This window comes from Watersipora subatra, chromosome 5 (genome assembly GCF_963576615.1).
Source record: "Watersipora subatra chromosome 5, tzWatSuba1.1, whole genome shotgun sequence".
Lineage (NCBI taxonomy): Eukaryota > Metazoa > Bryozoa > Gymnolaemata > Cheilostomatida > Watersiporidae > Watersipora > Watersipora subatra.
In genome coordinates this window covers 65,233,631-65,253,364 of record NC_088712.1, presented here as the reverse complement: position 1 = coordinate 65,253,364, position 19,734 = coordinate 65,233,631, and the positions used below count along the sequence as shown (strand labels likewise).

The window sequence follows — 19,734 nt, the reverse complement described above, 5'->3', positions numbered from 1 at the left end:
TTTTGATAGTGTCGCGGGTCAGCTACAGTCGTCGCAAACCCCTAACCTAAGTGTTTCTAGTTTGGCTAATAAAGGGGACGGTCATAGTAGCCGCATTCATAAACGTCGATTTACACTCTGAGCGATTAGATGGCACAGTAATTGGCCAACACAACAGGGAATAGTAAAGAAAGAACGCTAATAAGAACCTAGAGCGAGTTCTATTTGATATATATGAGCAATCTTTGTTGTGGTAATCAATAGTCATATTTTACAATATGTTTTTCACAAGGTACCACAGCAAGTAAACTAACTAAAAAGCGATGTACAACAAACAAAGAAATAAAAAGGAACGCAAAGAAACTATAGTCTAACTAAAAAACTAGTGAATAGTCCAGCTAATATAATAATATTGGAACTGAATGCATAAAATATGTAAAACGCAAGCTTGAGGATTGATATAAGTATTGTTTAAACAAAGAGTGGACAAATTTGATGATTTTAACGTGCGACAGCCAATCGTAGTTTTAGAGGGTAGGCCAGCAATTTTATATTGCTTGGCCACCTCACCCGTCCTGTAACGGATAAGCATATACTATGAATAAATGAACGATCATGCATGCATCAGGCATTATGTAACAGGCTACTTATTAGTGTAAACACACCGTGTTCCCACGCCCCTTACGCACCTGCTGTGCGGTCTAAGTGGGAAAATATAATAATAAAAATAATAAAAAAAGGTTAAAAATTTTAAATATTAACTTGTGTTGATATACTGATATGTACAGAGTATGTGATGTGTGCAGTGTGTAATAAAATAGAATGACTGATTGTCCCATCGTTCATGAGATGAGTATTTGCCTATTTGGCAGTTATTGACAGTTTGTCTTGCTCAGCTAAGTCTTCTGTCTAAGGGCTGTGTATGTTGAGCATTTGAATATACGTTAAAATATAGCACCGATTTATCCTCCTATAGACAGCATCATGTTGGAGAATAGGTAGGGTTCAGCCTATAGCTATGTAGCCCCAGACTGCATTGTCCAGTTAGTATCACGACAACCTAGCCAAGAAGTGTTGGATCACCAGAGAGTGGTGACTTTTGTTTTCATATAAACTCACTCGGTAGCTTGCATGTTAATTCATCTTTGCCGTTTATCATTTTGAAGAACTGATTTACCTTTCTTTTCCATTGATTCAACTGTGGAGATTAGAGTTTTAAGATCTCTAATTGTTACAGAGTTAAATGATGCTCTCCTGACAGTGAATCATTTTAAATCAGAAAGAAATAGTTTCTGTAATTTACTCTTGTAGTTTGATTTTATAACTGACATGTCTTCTGACTCTAGGTGCTGTTTCAAAACAGACAATCTCTGTAATGTGGCTGAGGTTTTGGTTGGTGAAAAATTTGATGGGAGTTCGACTAGTTGGTGTTGTGGTGTATAGGGACTTTGAAATAACTATTTACATACTTTGTATATAGTGACCTCGATGCCTGCACCCCACTAGTAGTTTAGAGAGATTGCTACGGCCAGTAGGACTGTTGTTAGTATTTTCCTGGCAGCTTCTGCGCTGAGCCCAGCATTGACCATAGGTCGCAGCATATTCCAGTTTCATTCCAGGTTATCTTTACCTTTGTTCATCTGGCTAACGAATCGTAATTCACTATCGATGATTCCTCCAAGCACTGAAGTTTCTTTTGCTATATTAATTTGTCCTCATTTATGGTAATACGTAAATCCAAATTGAAATTTATTAAGGCCTTTTTGGTACAGTTTACTTTGATTCTCCTTTTATTCATCCATTTGGTAATGTTATTACAGTTCATTTGCACTATATGTCTAAGTAGATTGTCATGACTAGCCCATGAAATCACCATAAAATTGTCTGCAAATTGAAGAGGGTGACCCTGTACATCATTTAGCATGTCACTGATGTAGACAGTAACTAAGAGAGGAGATACATGAAGTACACCGTACTACATGTACAACTATGGTTACAATGTAACCAAAGTTGATAGGAATTTCAGTAACATATCGTGTAAATCTATTCACTTCAGGCCTTTCAACACTACAACATTTTATTTTCATTTATCAAAGATTCACCCATATATATTGCAATAATAATATATATTAACAGTATAATGCAAATTAAAATTCTACTGTAGTTTTTACTGATAATTCATTCAATTTGGTAACAGCTATTACAATTTCATAATAGATATAAATATACAAAATATACACACAATACAGTACATACAGTACACACAATACAACATATGTACATTATACCCGAGAAACAAAATTTTAAAACATTTAACTAAATAAATCACCTAATGATGGAAAATTAGGAGCCGAAGCCGATAGTTTCTCTCGGTAGATTGTTTATTGTGAAGTGCATCTCTCGTATACACCTTGCCATAGTACTTACTGCATGCTGAACCCAAAGATTATACGTTGTCAATATGGAGCTATGAGAAGGTTCTTCCACAGCTAGTTTCTTATCTCCAACACCTAGTGAAAGGTAGCTGCTGGTCATCATGCTCATCTAATGAAAGAATCACCACGGTACCTTCTAATAGACCCTTCAAGACAAGAACACCTATCCACAAGAAAACATCCAACAATTATTCTCAGGAACTTAATCATATTATATCATATTCACACATATAGTATTTATGAAATTTATGCATGAAAATCTACAATTAATTCAGACTCACCATTATTGTGGTCAAGATGTGCGGTTTCTCTGCCCATACTAATAGCATCTAGGCAAACTCACTCTGACCTTGCTCACTGTCCATTATGGAGGCCTTAGACAAATTATGTTATACAGGTCGCAACAAAAGTCAGTCTGTATGTTATCTAACTGTCTATTTGAAGTAAAAGAAACTGAGATTATACAGACCGACATCACAATCATAGACATTAATTTACAAATAGACCTACTGATGTTTACCTGACCGCAATATAAGCTTCCACATTGGCCTGTCCAATATTGACGCGATGACAGCCTACCTGCTCTATCACACTTATGGGCCGACAAACAAATGCTAGTGGGTTTTTCTATGGAATGAATGAAATTATCGAGATGATTGCTGCAGTTGTCAACAGTTGAAACACTAAGCTAACTATTTAGTTCTCATGATTTGAGTGAGAAAAAACTTCCAAATTAGTAATGTTCCATGGAGACCACTTTGAAACTCCTACATGGCTAATTCAGCATATAATTTAGTGGAAAGGTGGCAGCAATAATTTAACACCAGCAAATAAAAATAAAACCCGTAACCTTCTTACTTCCATCTCCAAAAAATATCCTCACCACCAGATGCCGGCACGGCACTCTGATGCAGTTCAAGAGACAAAATATCTTGGAGTAACTCTGCAAACATGGATAAAGTTCAACTTGTACGCTCATTATTTAAAAAACTATGTGTTATGTCGGTAGCATTCCAAACTTACTTGACACCATGTTCCAGAGAAAGCCACTTACTAGCTTACAAAAGCTTGTGTAGACCCATTGTTGAATATGCAGCTTTCGTTTTGGACACGCCCATTAACCAGCACGCCCAATAACCAGCTTTAGTGTTGGACACGCCCATTAACCAGCACGCCCAATAACCAGCTTTAGTGTTGGACACGCCCATTAACCAATTGATTCAAGACATTTAAATGATGCACAACAAACTTATCATATTCATATAAGATAATTACATAAGACTAGCTGCATTACCCGCCTACTGGAACAGATTCACGCGCAGCATAAGGTTTATTGAGAGTTGTCTTTCATACTGTATAACAACTCCAAATATGCAGTCTACTGAAATTGTTGCCCTGATGTATTATTATGTAAATTGTCTACTGAAATTGTTGCCCTGAATATTCACACACATATTACATGTCAATAATGTTGGAGAGAATAATGGAAATCTGCAATGTGTTTCACAGCTAGATGCGTGTAAAATCTAGTAAATATTCTAGGTTCATGTGTCTAGATTCATGCGTCCATCCATACCCGTCTATATTTGCAGTTGACGATCGCGCACTTCTGCCGCCGAGCCCCAGTCTTGGCTGACCATTCTTTACCTGCCGAGCAGTTGACAATCGCACTCTTGCACTCGCCTCGCAATCAATCGCTTTGCAGTCAATCGGCCCGCACCCGCCTCACAATCAATCGCCTCGCAATCAATTGCCTCGCATTCGCCTCGCAATCGATCGCCTCGCACTCGCAACCAATCGCCTCGCACTCGCAACCAATCGCCTCGCAATCAATTGCCTCGCACTCGCCTTGCAATCGATCGCCTCGCAACCAATCGCCTCCCACTTGCAATCAATCGCCTCGCACTCGCAACCAATCGCCTTGCACTCGCAATCAATCACCTCGTGATCAATCGCCTAGCACTCAATTGCTTCGCAATCAATCGCCTCGCACTCGCCAGCTCATTCATCCGGAAAGCCGCGCCTGGATACTCTCGCTGCACTCGGGCGAAAAAGGTCTCCCGTGCATCCTCGAGTGATGCCACGACCCCAAACCGCTAGCTACATTACCCGTCCACGGGAACAGATTCATGTACAGCAAGAGGTTTATTGAGAGTTGTCTTTCATACTGTAAAACAACTCCAAATATGCAGTCTACTGAAATTGTTTTCCACGATCACACTATGCATACACATATGCAGTCATATATGTCAATAATGTTGGAGAAAACAATGGAAATCTGCAATACGTTTTACATCTAGTCTACAATGCATCAGTCTCAAACCACTCAAATCGGCGTTGCCCTATTTGTGTACAGAGAACTGATAATGAAATTGACATCACTAGGCAAACTGAAGTTCTTCAAACTGGCAGTATTGAAAAGTTTTGCATCTTCTAAAAAATTATACTAAATATTTTGCTATCGCAAGAATTTATTGAATGGAGACTACATGCTTAAAACACTAATCATAGCTCACCAGTTTTTCGTCTATAGCCTGTGTTTTGACACGGTATATACAAACAGTAATGAGGTTGTGTCGATAAAATTTATTTGTATAACAGCACAGACAGTATAATGTCAAGGCAGATACAGCATTAGCACCTTACAATAATAACACATAATGCCAACATGATAGCCTTTTTATGAGATACAATAAGGATAACGAATGCATGAAAATATATATATACTGAAAAATATGTTAGAAAATGCTGCATGTGGTATAGCAGAACATGAAGAACATAGCATGACATAACAATAACACGATGTTAGTTCAATGCAACACTTGCGGATAGTCAACATCTTTTGTTTTTGTGTTGGGTGTATGAACAAACAGTTTTCGGCTTGTGCCTAATTTTTAGCAGGCGACGTAGAGCTGGTCATTGCTAAAGCAGGGTGACAGTATGTCGATACCGGCTGCTCTCTTTCTTTTCACCATCGCCTATCGCAACCCTCGGAGTACTCGTGCAAGTTCTGTAGTAGTAAGTTACAGTAGGCCTACTCGTAGCTAGAAAAAAAATTAGTAACTCAGCTGCTGAAGGAAATGAACTTGTCTAAATATCACAAACAGTGGCAAATCCAACGTTATTAAGTAGTTGAGGTGTGGCAATTCATAGGCAATACAACATTGAATAACACGTACTAACCTTTTCGATGTAGAAATTTAGTAGGTAAAACGCAGTAGCAGTACCGGTGCAAGTTCTGTAGATCTGTAGTACTCGTATCTGGAAAAAAAGCAAAAGTAACACAGAAGGAAATGAACATGTTTACTATCACAAACAATGGCAAATCCAACGTTTTCAACCCTTTCATCGAAGTAGACTCATTTATGCGTTTTCTATGGTCGACCGCTGTAGGCACATTTTTGCGACTTTCCAAGCAATTGTTAGCAACTGAATTTTATTATTCGTTGATAACATAACCAACAATCTTTAGGACTTTTATGGTAGTAACAGTGTTGTCCTAAGATTTCTCTATAAAATTAGCCTAAAGTTTAATATTTTAATCTTTGTTTGGGGATTTCCAACTTAAAAACGAACATTTTTGTGTAAGTTCATCAAAGGCGTCCGAATTAGAAAACAAATAACTACTTATGTTGATGACATTATAGCCAATTCAGATTTTTGTGATTACATAGATAAAATTTTAAAATAGCAATAGCAGCACTGACTCTGATAGCGATGAAAGTAATGGTTTTGTAAGAATAGGAACATTGTAGAGGGTCGTTTTGCTTTGTAGCTTCACATCGCTTTATCAATGCACAAAGAATAGATACATCAAATTTTTTGCATAGCAGTGCTTGTTAACATGTTTGGCAAAATAAAATATATAACCAAAACAAACGTTCTAGATGGAGTTTGAAATTGAAAAAATATTGTATGCATATTAAGCCATATCGGCAAAATGGCTGGCAGTAGGCCGATAGCTCAATTTGTACATGGACGCAAGTGAAAGGGTTATGTAGTGGAAGTGTGGCAATTCATAGACAATACAGCATTGAATAAGAAGTACTTACCTTTTTTATGTAGAAATTTAGTAGGTGAGAACTGCGTTGTTTCCAGTGACTGCAAGAAACCAACGTTCGCGTGACCTCGGTACACGTTGGCAGTAAATATTAATCGCATGTAAATTACTATTCATTAATTTATTTTATTTAATGATTAGTACATTTATATAGCTGTATAGGCACCTTTGTATAGGCCGCAGAACTCAGGACGGTGCTTTTTAACACGGCAACAACTTTGCTGTTTCAAACGCACCAGTGTCGTTGGACACCGTAAAGAGGCGCACTAACCGGAGATTACGTCATTTTTGTGTGAAAACGGCAAACGATGAATAGGTTATGTATAGAGGCATGTACTAACCGGAGACTCCCGTTAATGCGCACTAGTTACTTAGTAGCGGCTAATAGTCCGAAAAGTACGGTACTCTATAACGCGGACACTCAATCAAACACACAGACAACGATTGCCGTTTATATAGTAGATATGGTGAGTATCACTGCTGCCAATGAAAAGCTCCAACTTCACAGAGTACCGAAAGACTAATAAAAACAAGACATGCATTCCAGCAACGTATCCTCTCCTAAGAATAGACCGATAGATGTTGCTCAAATGATGAACTGATGCAAGCCTGAGATGCTAGGATAATCTCCACTACAGCAAGTACAAAAAGCGAACTGTCAGCAGTATGGCTTCCTATAACGAACCGTCAGAAAACTAAAATTTAACTGAATCTCTAATAATGTTATCAACAAACAGAGCTTACATTGTTAACATGTTTAAACCCTAAACACAATACAGTAGACCCTCGTCATGCGGTTTTTAATTCGTTCCGGTGTTGGCATTGTACGACGAAAATTTTGTATAGAGTGGTATAGAGCCCATAGTAATCATCTAATGCAAACACCCCTTTACAAACATCATCAAAATTCCATATGCGTACTGTACATGTTGAAAAATTAGTAACAAAACAATATGTTAACCTTAGTAACTATAGTTACCTACAGTAACTTTAATGTATTTAGTGGTTATGATCTGCAATAAAATGTAACGTTTTAATGTGCCATGTGCAGTAAATCTTAAAAGTTGAGAGATGTTTGCAGTATTATGCAATCAGTATTATGCAATCAGTATTATGCAATCAGTATTATGCAATCAGTATTATGCAATCAGCTGCAAAATAAAAAATATCTCAATAAAACAAACATAAGAAAGAAAAGAGAGGAAAAAAATATGCAGAATCCGTTGTTAAGAATAAAGGTCAATGTCATGCCTTCCTTTGGTGTTGAAACCATAAAGTGCATCAAGATGTTTTCCAGTGTAGCTGTCATTATTGCTCATGTATAACAAGCACGTGATTGATGGCAGTGCGCGTGGATTAAAACATTTAGGAATGGCTTGCAGACAGACCCTGCTGCTGGAAATACATTGTGTAGCAATGTAAGGCAGCTCAAGATCAGTGCTTGTGCAGTTATTATGTATGCAAAATAGATTTTGTAAATAAAAGTTGTTTTCAAGGCTAATTCTAACATGTCTTAGAGTTTCAGAATGTTTTAAGCAACTACATTCTCATTTGCTAATACTAATTTGCACAAACTAAAAGCTAATTTGTATTTTGTGACAAATGTTGTAAAACAATGTCTGACAAATATGACAGATTTGTCAAACATTGTTTTATTTGCAACTTTCCAATTCTGACAAACTTGTTTTCGAAACTCACCGCAAAATCATAGCAACTTACAACAAAAACATAATTTATATAATATATAATAATTCTCAAAGTTTTTGTGTGATCCGGTTTGTTTGGCTATAGCTATCAAAATATTGGAATGAAGAATTCATATTGCAGATTTGATCTCAGAATCTTCCATTACCCAGGTGATAAGCTAAACCATTAAGCTACATGAGACTGGTGTATTCATGGGGCGATTCCTATCGCTATGTTGGTGAAGATATGCACTAAGTTACAATGACCAAGTGTGTGACTCATTATCTTATGATTCAGTACAACAAATAAGCATGAACCATTTGCCATAATTGTGTATTTTATACTGTGTCTACATGTGTTCTTGTTATTGCGTAATAAGAAAAAGCTCACACTAAACAGATAAACAGAGAGAAAGAAATCACAGCTTGATTTGGTGAAATCCAAAATGATAAAAATATAATATACAAGTAATGTAAAACTAAAATAGTACAAAAAGCATATAATGACAAAGTAGAGTTATACTTTGAGAAGAAACTGCAGCAGATGAGATCATTCTCTGTTACTAGGCTACATATTGCACTGATACGGATTGCTTAAATCAGCTCAGCAGAGCATCACATGATTGAGACGGAGTTTATCAATACCAAAACTAATAATCGAATATAATTGAATATAACTGGAATAAGAAATGATGAAACGATATAACATATTATTTTTGGAAGTCGGCTATACCACCAGCTCAACCAATCACAAAGCAGTACCTCTAGCTATGCCAGTGGATGCAACTCTAGCCCTCGGTGGTTTGTTCGGGGTTGTTGTATACGGCGTTATTCGGTGTTGAGAGACAAGACGTGACCGAGGAGATTTCCGAGATGCACTTAGAGATGCATTCTGCCTGTTTACAGATTTTATTCGATCTAATGGCAACATGGCCGATTTTATTTTGGGTGTGACAGGTTGACGCTCTATGTTAGGAGAATGGTCTCTAAGAGGGAGTCTATCCGATGTCACAGCGGATGTGAGAACCTGCAACATTGTTTTAGTGCTAAACAAAATTCACATTACCATTATTCGATAACTGTAAGTAACTGTAGTATTATTGGTTTTTATCGACAACTTTTCGCTTTTTTCTTATCACTTTCACTCATTTAATGATCTGTGATTTTAAAATAAGTTAAAGGTTGACTTGCAACAAAATTCACATTACCATTATTCGATATGAAAAGATTCACCATTTCTTACTCTGTTGTGTTGATTTATTAGAGTTTATCAGAAAGTATCAGTATTACTCTATCATCTGCAATTGTTTTTTATGTTTGGTGGTCTGACTATCAGGATGTTTCAAGATTGAAATTGACAAAACTTGATCGACAAAAATTGGTTAAAATACTCAGGTCTCACAGTAAACAACTTGCTACTAAAACGAACTAGCGAAAACACCAACAGAAAAAATAGCTCACCTTACGATGGGGCGATGCTGGAGCACCCCGAACTATATCAGTAGAAATTGGAATCCTCGGCGTGGCCTTGGATGACGGTGAATCCTCTCCAAAATGGGACAATCGAGGCAAGACCCTCGCATTATGCAGTGGTGGAGAATAGGGAAGTTTGAATGTCAAGTTGGTGGGGTGTGAGCCTACAGAAGGGTGGTGCAGGGTAAATACTCATGTTCCAAACTGTCACAATTTAAAAGGGGAATGGAGGTAGGCAAATGAAGGTTCACACATCTGCAACACTTCAAAATGGGAAACAGTTTCTACTGATGTACGCATGAATGAGCTTAGAGATTTAATGACAGCGTTTTACAATTGCATCTATTCACACCAATAGAATCATGATATTTCGTATTTCAGCAACGATTTTACATTGGAAGAACCAGAGCCGTATAGTTTCACAAAGTCCCGCGACCAAAGGAAGCGTATACGGGAGCTCACTCGTTTCCAAACAAACAGGCCGCGCCTACTATTTTTATATAAGTTACAATGGAGAGGCCGCACTGTTAACCAACAAAAATTACTCCCATTGACAGTCGCTTTAAAATTGGTTGTTGTATCATACACCATTTGAAAGAGGACAAAATTCCCTACAAAAAGCAACGAATAACTTTTTTGTAAAAAAGTAAAGTAAATGCAAAAAAGTGAGATGTTGAGAGCGAGGTAAGAATATTCCATTGGAGATCAGTATGTCGATCGGGTTTGTTTGGAAACAAGCGTTTTTGTTTCCGGTTTTTGATGCGGGACTCTGAAGCTATATGGCTCGGGGAAGAACAAAAAAACCAGTTTTGGAGACAAAACCACTCGCGATGCTGTGATGTGAGGCAGTCATTGTTTCGGCAATATGCAGACTCATGACTAGTCAGCATACTACATGTTCTGGTTAACCTACACAGCAAGTTACCTCAATGCAAATTTCACAAATACTAAACAAGTCTGTGCCGTACTTGTATGCGCCGCATTAACTTTCGAGAGATGGTTATAGAATTATACCAATCAGCATGCGCAAACGTCCTAAGGAGTGCGTTAGCAGGGATATACACTCCCTACTATACGCAAATAAAAAATTTACAAACTTATTCGTAAAAATTAGCTGTTCTCGGAAATCATCAGTGTAAAACCTATCAATGCATGTTCTGATTTCATAAATAATGATTCTCAACAAAAAATTTCCAAGTCAGTTAAAAAAACGAGTGATTTTAATGGGATTATATAGCATTGCAGCTGCTTCCAGTCAAATTTATGCAAGGATGGTAAACCTCTCTGTCCAATTTCAATACTTGAACACGTTGATAAAATCTGGTATTTGTCTGAAAATTCCAAAAAGGTATTATTGAGACCTCAATACGTAGTTATTGGTTGTCAATGCAGTAAAAATTTGTTTTTTCAGTACCTAGCCGGTTTATCTTCTTTGAATTAATGAAACCAAAAGTGGAGAACACTCTTTCAATCTTGCAATTGAGCTGATTGCGGTAAAGAGTTCGAGGTTATAATGTCATTCACTAAACAGAGAAGTGAAGAGAAACTACCAGCTACAGTTGCTATTTCACAATTAGTCCTGCTTTGAGGTTTACTAAAGAAACTCTAAGTCCTACCTTGACAGGTCCTTCTATAGCACCGTACTACACATAAGGCCACTCATTTTTTATTTTTAGGTTCACAGATTTTTTCAACACATTTTAGAGTCTGTCTGTCGAAATAAAAATACAAGTGTCAATGTCTGTTTTTACTTTTTTTTAATGGCAAATTTTCAATGTCGAAATTAGAAAATAAAATACACATACATACACACACACACATATATATATATATATATGTGTATATATGTGTATATATATATATATATATATTTGAAAAATTATTGCGAAAAAAGTAAACTTTTAGTATTTGCGTCTTTTAGTACTTTTAGTATTTAGTATTTTAGTATTTAGTATATGTATATATATATATATATATATATATATATATACAGTGAAACTCGGATAACTCAAACTTCAAGGGACCGAGCAAAAGTGTTCGAATTATCAGAGCGTTCAAGTTATCAGAGCACTGTCACAAGTCCATGTATTTACTTATTTATTAGTAGATACATGTACATATACAAACTATAATATAAATCAAAAGCACAAATGGCTTGTTTCAAATTAAATGCTTCTAATGTAAAGTTTAAAAAGTCTTTATCAAAAAGTATAGAGATTTTTCTATCACTTGAAATTGGTTTGTTGTTTGAGGTGATGTTATTGCCAGGACGTTTTTTAGATTGACATTGGCAAAACTTGATCGTTGCTGAAATGCTCAAAAGAAAAGACATCTTTTTCTTTTGAGCGTTTTACCCACGATCAATTTTGCCGATTTTTTTTGAAGTTTATGCAAAGATTACCTTACTTTACCTGGGATTCGTTAAGAGCAACACTCCGAGGCAATTCAATTAAAAGTTTTACGAGGTTTTACGGTACATTGTATATCACTCACGCTTTTTGAATGGATACTTATTGAATGTACACACGTATTCTGTGTTTAGGTCAAACGATGAATAGTTTTTTTTAGCTAAGACAACGTATACGTTTAATTACAACAACTTTTAAAACGTTTTAAACATTCAACATTCCGACGTTGATTCAACACGGAATCAATGTCGGAAAACTATTCATCACGGGCTAGCCGGGTCACGCACTCAAGGATTTTCGCCACGCAAATACAAAACAAAAACAACATGCTGTTTTTGTTTTGCGTGGCGAAAATCCTTGCGCGCGTGACCCGGCTAGCCCGTGCTATTCATCGTATAGCAGTATAAATCAAATTTCACCAAACCTTTAGAAAAGTCGTTGACAAAAATATTTTGCCGATGGAGGTAATAACGACGCTTATGAATTACGAAAAGTTGAGGTTTACCTCTATGGCTTGGAATAAAGTGATTTTCTAAAGCGATAGCAACCGTTTCGGTAGCCGTTGGGCAAAAAACAGTTCGAATTAACAGTGTTGAGTTCGAGTTATATAGAGCCATTTATCATTGCGTGGGAACGGACCAAGCAAATCCATTCGAGTTAACCATGTGTTCGCTATATCCGAGGGTGAGTTATCCATGTTTCACTGTATATACAAAAAACTATACAAATAAATATTTCCACGCAAATATAGATAATAACATAGCTCACTAAACAAACAAATTATAGACATATACTACGTGACTAGAGCTTGTCAAGCAGATATTAAAAAAGAAACACAAAATTACAAAAAGTTTAAATCAGCTGTTACATGTATGCAGCCCCAGAAAATCCCGAGTTGATTTCCTTGCAATGAAGTAGATGTTTTCACGTAAAGATAGTGTGAAGAAATTAGCAAGCATACTCGATATATGAGCAATAAGAAGAAAGCTGCGAACAAATTTCTTTTTTTCTTGAAAGTTTCAAGATAGTTCTAAACACGGCTGCTTCGCGCAGCGTCGATATAACAATAATAGTAATGATAAAGAAAACATTTCAAATACAATTTGCAAATTGTAATCAGTCAAGTGACTATCGTCAGAATAATTCGTCAAACTGCAATAAGGCTAGTAAAGCCAACCAAGAATTATTCTACATTATCCCGTAATTGGCTTCCCATAACTATCAAAATATTCATCTTAAGTGGAAGTAAATATTTTCAAAGTCCAGAATTTATGGCAGTCGTCAAAATCAAAACTCTTCGTCAGTTCAACAGCGTCTAGCACATTTAAACTTAATCATTATCATTAAATATGTGAATCCAGAACAGACAAAACCAAAAAGTCCGTTTTCCATTCCTTTCTTAGCAGTAAAAATGGTGTCGAAATGGATTCGCTAGGTTTGCAACCACTAGTAATATCCTGAAAACGGGCTCTGCACGATACGTTCGCACCTTTCGTTCGAGCATTGTCGACACTAAACAACAAGAAAATCACCATTTGGCCGTTCCGGGTGCTGAAATTTTGCCTCTGCACAGCAGAGGCTGCCTCATAGAACAATACGGCCCTGGTTACAAGAAAGCTAACGTTACGTTTTCAAAAAAACATTAATCAACAAATTGCCAGTTTCGGCGGTTCAAATAAAAATAAAAGTACACATAGACTTTTTATTTTTTCAGCGGTAGTTTTTATCTCGCGTCGGCGGATCTGTGAACCTAATAACCAAAAATGAGTGGCCTAATTATAGTCAATTATCTATGGCACCATACTACGCATGCAGTCAATTATCTCCATCACACTTGCTAATTCATGACAGAGGAGTGTTTACAGATTTGTTACACACGTCAAAAGAAGATTGTTTGTCGAGAAACCCTGATTTTGCAAAATTATAAAGAAAATAAATTCTGACTTGAATAAGCTAATTAAATCATTTGATTTTTTTTCGAGTCAACCCTGAAAACAACTGATGAATTTATTTATTGGCTAAAGACCAGTATGAAGATTAGTGAAGTCTGGAATATTTTTTCAAAACGAAGAAGATAGTGACTGTTTATAGCAAAATAAAAAACCCTTTATTTTTCTGATAGTAGTAATGAGTGGTAGTTAGCGATAGTTAGTGATAGTGGTAGTTAGTGGTAGTTAGTGATAGTTAGTGATAGTGGTAGTTAGTGATAGTTAGTGATAGCCAGTGATAGTTAGTGGTAGTTAGTGATAGTTAGTGGTAGTTAGTGATAGTTAGTGATAGTGGTAGTTAGTGATAGTTAGTGATAGTCAGTGATAGTTAGTGGTAGTTAGTGGTAGTTAGTGATAGTGAGTGGTAGTTAGTGATAATCAGTGATAGTTAGTGATAGTTAGTGGTAGTTAGTGATAGTTGGTGGTAGTTAGTGGTAGTTAGTGATAGTGGTAGTTGGTGATAGTTAGTGGTAGTTAGTGATAGTTAATGGTAGTTAGTGATAGTTAGTGATAGTTAGTGGTAGTTAATGGTAGTTAGTGATAGTTAGTGACAGTTTGTGGTAGTTCGTGATAGTTGGTGGTAGTTAGTGATAGTTAGTGGTAGTTAGTGGTAGTTAGTGATAGTGGTAGTTGGTGATAGTTAGTGGTAGTTAGTGATAGTTAATGGTAGTTAGTGATAGTTAGTGATAGTTAGTGGTAGTTAATGGTAGTTAGTGATAGTTAGTGACAGTTTGTGGTAGTTCGTGATAGTTGGTGGTAGTTAGTGGTAGTTAGTGATAGTTAGTAGTAGTTAGTGATAGGTATGTATCATCTATGTACGAACAGAAAAGACAGACATAGCGCTAGAAATGTGTTGCGGTAACTTGGAAAGAAATCTTTTCAATGGGTTAATTTTATCGCCCTTATCTGTATTGTCAAGTTAATAATTTATTTAATTAGCATATAGCATTAACACAAATTGGAAAAATTACACTAAATTTAAATAAAAAATATATCTTAAGTTATATTGTAATTGATATGACTATATTTTGAGGTGTAAATACACAGGAGGTCACATGAGAGGTCACCTGAGAGGTCATACAGGAGGTCATATGAGAGGTCACACAGGAGGTCATACGGAAGGTTCAACAGTTATACCGATCCCTCATTGTGCATAAAACAGCTCATAGCATGCAGCTAGCCAATCATATCACTGAGGTGTTTCTCTGGTAAATATTTAGCCCAGGAGGCTAATTATTCCCCCCATTATCTTGCTGCATGTAATTGCTAAATTACCGTAAAACCTCTAATTGAACGCCATGGCGCTCCTATTTTCAATCCTTCTTCTATAGTGGCGGAAATTTGGAGGCGGCGCTCAAATAGAAGCTGGCAGTGTATTTTTAGAATGGCTCGTCAGAATTGTTGGAAAATAAATTTAGCCCTATTACGGGCGAAGCGAATGTCGCCTGTATTTTGCTCCTTTTTCGATGGAGCGATATTAGACCTTTTGGATGCAATAAATCTGCTAACTTACCTCTAACTTGTCAAAGATCTCTTAATATATGTGCATTGAGAAACCGAGAAATATCTCTACCAGCTGATATCTATCGCTTGCAATTGACCTGCGATGATATGCCTGTGTTCTTCTTCGGAATTTGCTGGCATTTTCAATTTTTATTTCATTCTAAATTTGAAGACATATTTTTATTTTATATCTAAATTTCACATTGTTGAATAAAAAGTCATTGCACTCTTTTATGTTTGCTACAATTTGCAGTCAAAACTAGCTTTTCATGTACAATAGAAGGGGAGTTATGAGCATCAACTCATTGTAAGCCATGTTAAAATAGCTGCAAGGATGCTATTAAATAACATGCTATAAATCTGCATATTCATAAATTATACAATAATAGCTATCAAATGATACAAATATATATTTATGAACAAATGACATAAACGAATCATACTTGTATAATACAAGTATGATTCGTTTATGTCATTTGTTGTATTACATGCAGAAACAAAAATTAACATTTTTAAAACAAATATTTTCATTGTTTGCTCGGATAGTCGGGTTTTGATTGTTGCTTTCGATGGAACGAACATCTTCTAGTGGTCCAATACCTTCCACAATATTTTCTGGCCTCAACTCTTCTTCTGCACGACTGAACTAGTCGATATTAGCGACCAAATAATTTTTTAGCAGAGCAAAACTTTCACGCGCTGCATTTAGCAATAATGCAACGCGTAAAAGTTTGCTTAGTAAACGTAGCCTTTGGCCCAAAACTTGCGAACCAGTTTTTATACGCATGTCCTTCTAAGTATTAGGACCGCGCTAAATAAGAAACTACTATTAGCCTTAGACAGTTAGTAGTTATTTCTATGGCGTTGCTTTGAAAGTTCCATCTACCATCGTAAATTCAAACCGTTTTTTACATACATGTACAATGTATGTACATGTACTTCGAAGTAGTTGGACCGAGTTAAACAAGAAAACACTATTAACCTGAGACAGTAATTATTTCTATAGCTTTGCTTTGAAAGTTCACCAACCATCGTAAAGTTGAGCCGTTATCTATATGTAAGCTACATGTACTTTGAAGTAGAAAAACTGCGTTAAACAGAAAACTACTACTAGCCTGAGACCTTTATTGATTATTTCTATAGTGTTGCAGTCAAAGTTTTAACGAAAACAAACGAAAAGCTTTGTAATTGGACGAGAGAATTAATTGTTATTGATATCAATGATTCATTATTAATACAATATTTTGGACACTTTTCTACTGATCAGCTAATATTATGGGCTCGTAAAGATCAAATAGTATCAGTGGCGGTCAAATAGAGGTGGCGTTCAATTGGGGAGTGGCGATCTATTTTTCAACCTTTCTCTTAGGGTGGCCGTCAATTAGAGGTGGCATTCAAATAGAGGTGGCGTTCAATTAGAGGTTTTACGGTATATATGTAAGAAATATCAAGTGCTGCAGATATACGATATAGTGAAATTTCCTACAACACATGGTTGCAGGGTGGAAATCTATTCGGCAAAATAGACTGAAAAAACCAACCTGCAGGGCCGGCCTCCCTGTTAACATGTTCGTAAGGGATGACGTCAATATCCGTCTGCAAAACTTTTTCTTCGACTTCAACTTTGCCCTCTTGCTGGCTGCGTCTTCGCACGGCATCTGCTGCTTTTTTATATCTATCCAGAGCAGACAATGATAAACCTTACGCTCTGTTGTACATGTGTAGTGCTATATACTGTACATGGTAGCTTGTCATATGTATTGGTATGCCTGTTGTACATGTGTAGTGCTATATACATGGTAGCTTGTCATGCCTATTGGTATGCTTGTTGTACATGTGTAGTGTTATATACATGGTAGCTTGTCATACATATTGGTAAGCCTGTTGTACATGTGTAGTGCTATATAAATGGTAGATTGTCATACATACTGGTATGCCTGTTGAACATGTGTAGTGCTATATACATGGTAGCTTGTCATACATATTGGTATGCTTGTTGTACATGTGTAGTGCTATATACATGGTAGCTTGTCATACATATTGGTATGCCTGTTGTACACGTGTAGTGCTATATACATGGTAGCTTGTCATACCTATTAGTATGCCTGTTGTACACGTGTAGCGCTATATACATGGTAGCTAGTCATGCGTATTGGTATGCCTGTTCTACATGTGTAGTGCTATATACATGGTAGCTTGTCATACATATTGGTATGTCTGTTGTACATGTGTAGTGCTATATACATGTACATAGTAGCTAGTCAAACATATTGGTACAGCCAGATGCCTAAAACATGCCTTACTCGCTACTACACTTTCATGAGGGATGTCTCTATGCACTGCGAATGCTGCTGCATGACAACCGCCAGTAGCAATAGCATGTACTGATACCATATACATAGCATGTATGAATAGTTTTTTATATATCGTCTACACATATACAGTCATACTTCAACTTACGAGCTGAATGCGTTCTGAGACTGAGCTCAGAACTTTACTCGCGACTTTGTGCAATTTATTTATATATAGAACAATTAAATATATATTGATTGGTTTCTATACTGTAAAAACTCAAAAACAGCCAAATAAAGAGATTCCAATCAACGACATTTTCGTGATGGATGCGATTAACTGTTCGTTTTTGAGCTTTTGAGAGCTTGTAATCACATTTGCACATATTTTTCACCTATAACACAACCACCTTTAAAAGCTGGCTCGTATCTTCAGTTTCTCGTATGTTGGGGCACTCGTAAGTCAAAGTATGACTGTACCGTAACTTTTCAAGGTTTCTTAACGTTTCAAGTTTAATAAATTCATTTTAGCAGTGTGATGAGTCATTTTTTTTCTTTTTAATTCAATAGCATTTAAAAACCAAAGACAAAGCATTCAACTCTATTTTAACAAGTTTTTGAGACTCTACTATGCTACATGCCAATTTCTATAGTCGAATATCAAATTGATCAGGAATTTTATTGCTTCATGCCAAGTTTGACAGTGAAAATTTTTTAGAGGCTTAACTAAGTACGCCAGTGAGGAAATCTCTAATTTATGGTTAGATACAAATAAGTGAGCCCTCATGATATTGATTTTTATAGATTCACTTGAGTTTCTGCTCTCACCTCTCAAATTGATAAAAAATTTAACATTTCGTACTGATTTAGACAATGAAATTTAATTTGAGCGTTGATGAACTATACTAAAAACGGGGTAACCAAACTTTTTATCGTACAAACAAATATGCGATGAGCTACAAATTTATACCGGACGATCAGCTTACAACAGCTTCAAACGCTAGTTTTTAATAAGTTGCTGTAATAAAACAGCCAATGATGACAGATCTTTAGCCGAGCTAAGACAGCAAACATGTGACTCTATCATTTGACCAGTCTGGGTGCTATAAGCCTTGAAGAAACAACAAATTGGTCCATCATATACATATAAATAAATTAATCTGAAGCATGGAGCGAGCAACCGCTTAGCTGTGTCCAACTTAAGGTGCTAAAAAGTGTCAGTTATGAGATGAAAAAGAGCCATACCGCATAGCCCTAGGGTCATTCTTTGCAAAGACGGTAGGAATCCTAACAGGGGCCTGCCTAGGAGGCTTCCTTGATACTCGCGTAGATGTTCTAGGAACTGGCCCGTTGACACACATCTCTCTGTCAGACTCCTCACAGCTGTGTTTCTCACTGTGTATATCACTCATCGCCATATCAAATATCTGTTTGGATTGTTTTACTTTTGATGCCTCCTGAAGGTTACTGAGACTTGTGGCATGCGTCACACTTTGGAGTTGTGCACCTCTTACCTGTTACACAGAAGCGTTAACCAACCATGTTAGACTGAGGAGGAATAAAGGGATAGATGAGAATAGACCAGAGCAATGTAAACTGAATGAACATAGCGAAAGCGTCTCTAAATCTTGCCGAATAACTAGATGGCCTTTTAAACGCAGTTAAGAGTTGTCTTATGTTTTAGTTAGACTAAGATAAGAGTTAGACACATACAGTGAGGGAACAGGGCTTGAGGTTTCCTGTGGAGTCATCAGAAACAAGAGGAATACCAGGCTTCTCATTTCCTCCAATCACAACTCTGTGTTCGATGCCACTCTTCTCTCCTGTAAGCAAGTCCATTTTCACAACTTGTTTGCTTGTGTCATCTAGAACTCAGCACATTACCGAACATAGGGAAGCTACTGCTGAATGC

At 36.6% G+C, this 19,734-nt stretch overlaps 1 protein-coding gene across 1 annotated transcript in view; it reads right to left on the bottom strand.

The window, feature by feature from the left end:
* Positions 1 to 8,488: 8,488 nt before the first annotated feature.
* LOC137396430 (serine-rich adhesin for platelets-like) overlaps positions 8,489 to 19,734 on the bottom strand; it is a 47,914-nt gene continuing 36,668 nt past the window's right edge. Inside the window, exons 20-24 of the mRNA XM_068082709.1 lie at positions 19,536 to 19,645; positions 19,068 to 19,336; positions 17,073 to 17,206; positions 9,621 to 9,796; positions 8,489 to 9,186 (exon numbers count right to left, since the gene is read on the bottom strand). Coding sequence (XP_067938810.1) covers positions 8,908 to 9,186; positions 9,621 to 9,796; positions 17,073 to 17,206; positions 19,068 to 19,336; positions 19,536 to 19,645 — 968 coding nt within the window. The 3' untranslated portion in view covers positions 8,489 to 8,907. The remainder of the gene's footprint in view (positions 9,187 to 9,620; positions 9,797 to 17,072; positions 17,207 to 19,067; positions 19,337 to 19,535; positions 19,646 to 19,734) is intronic.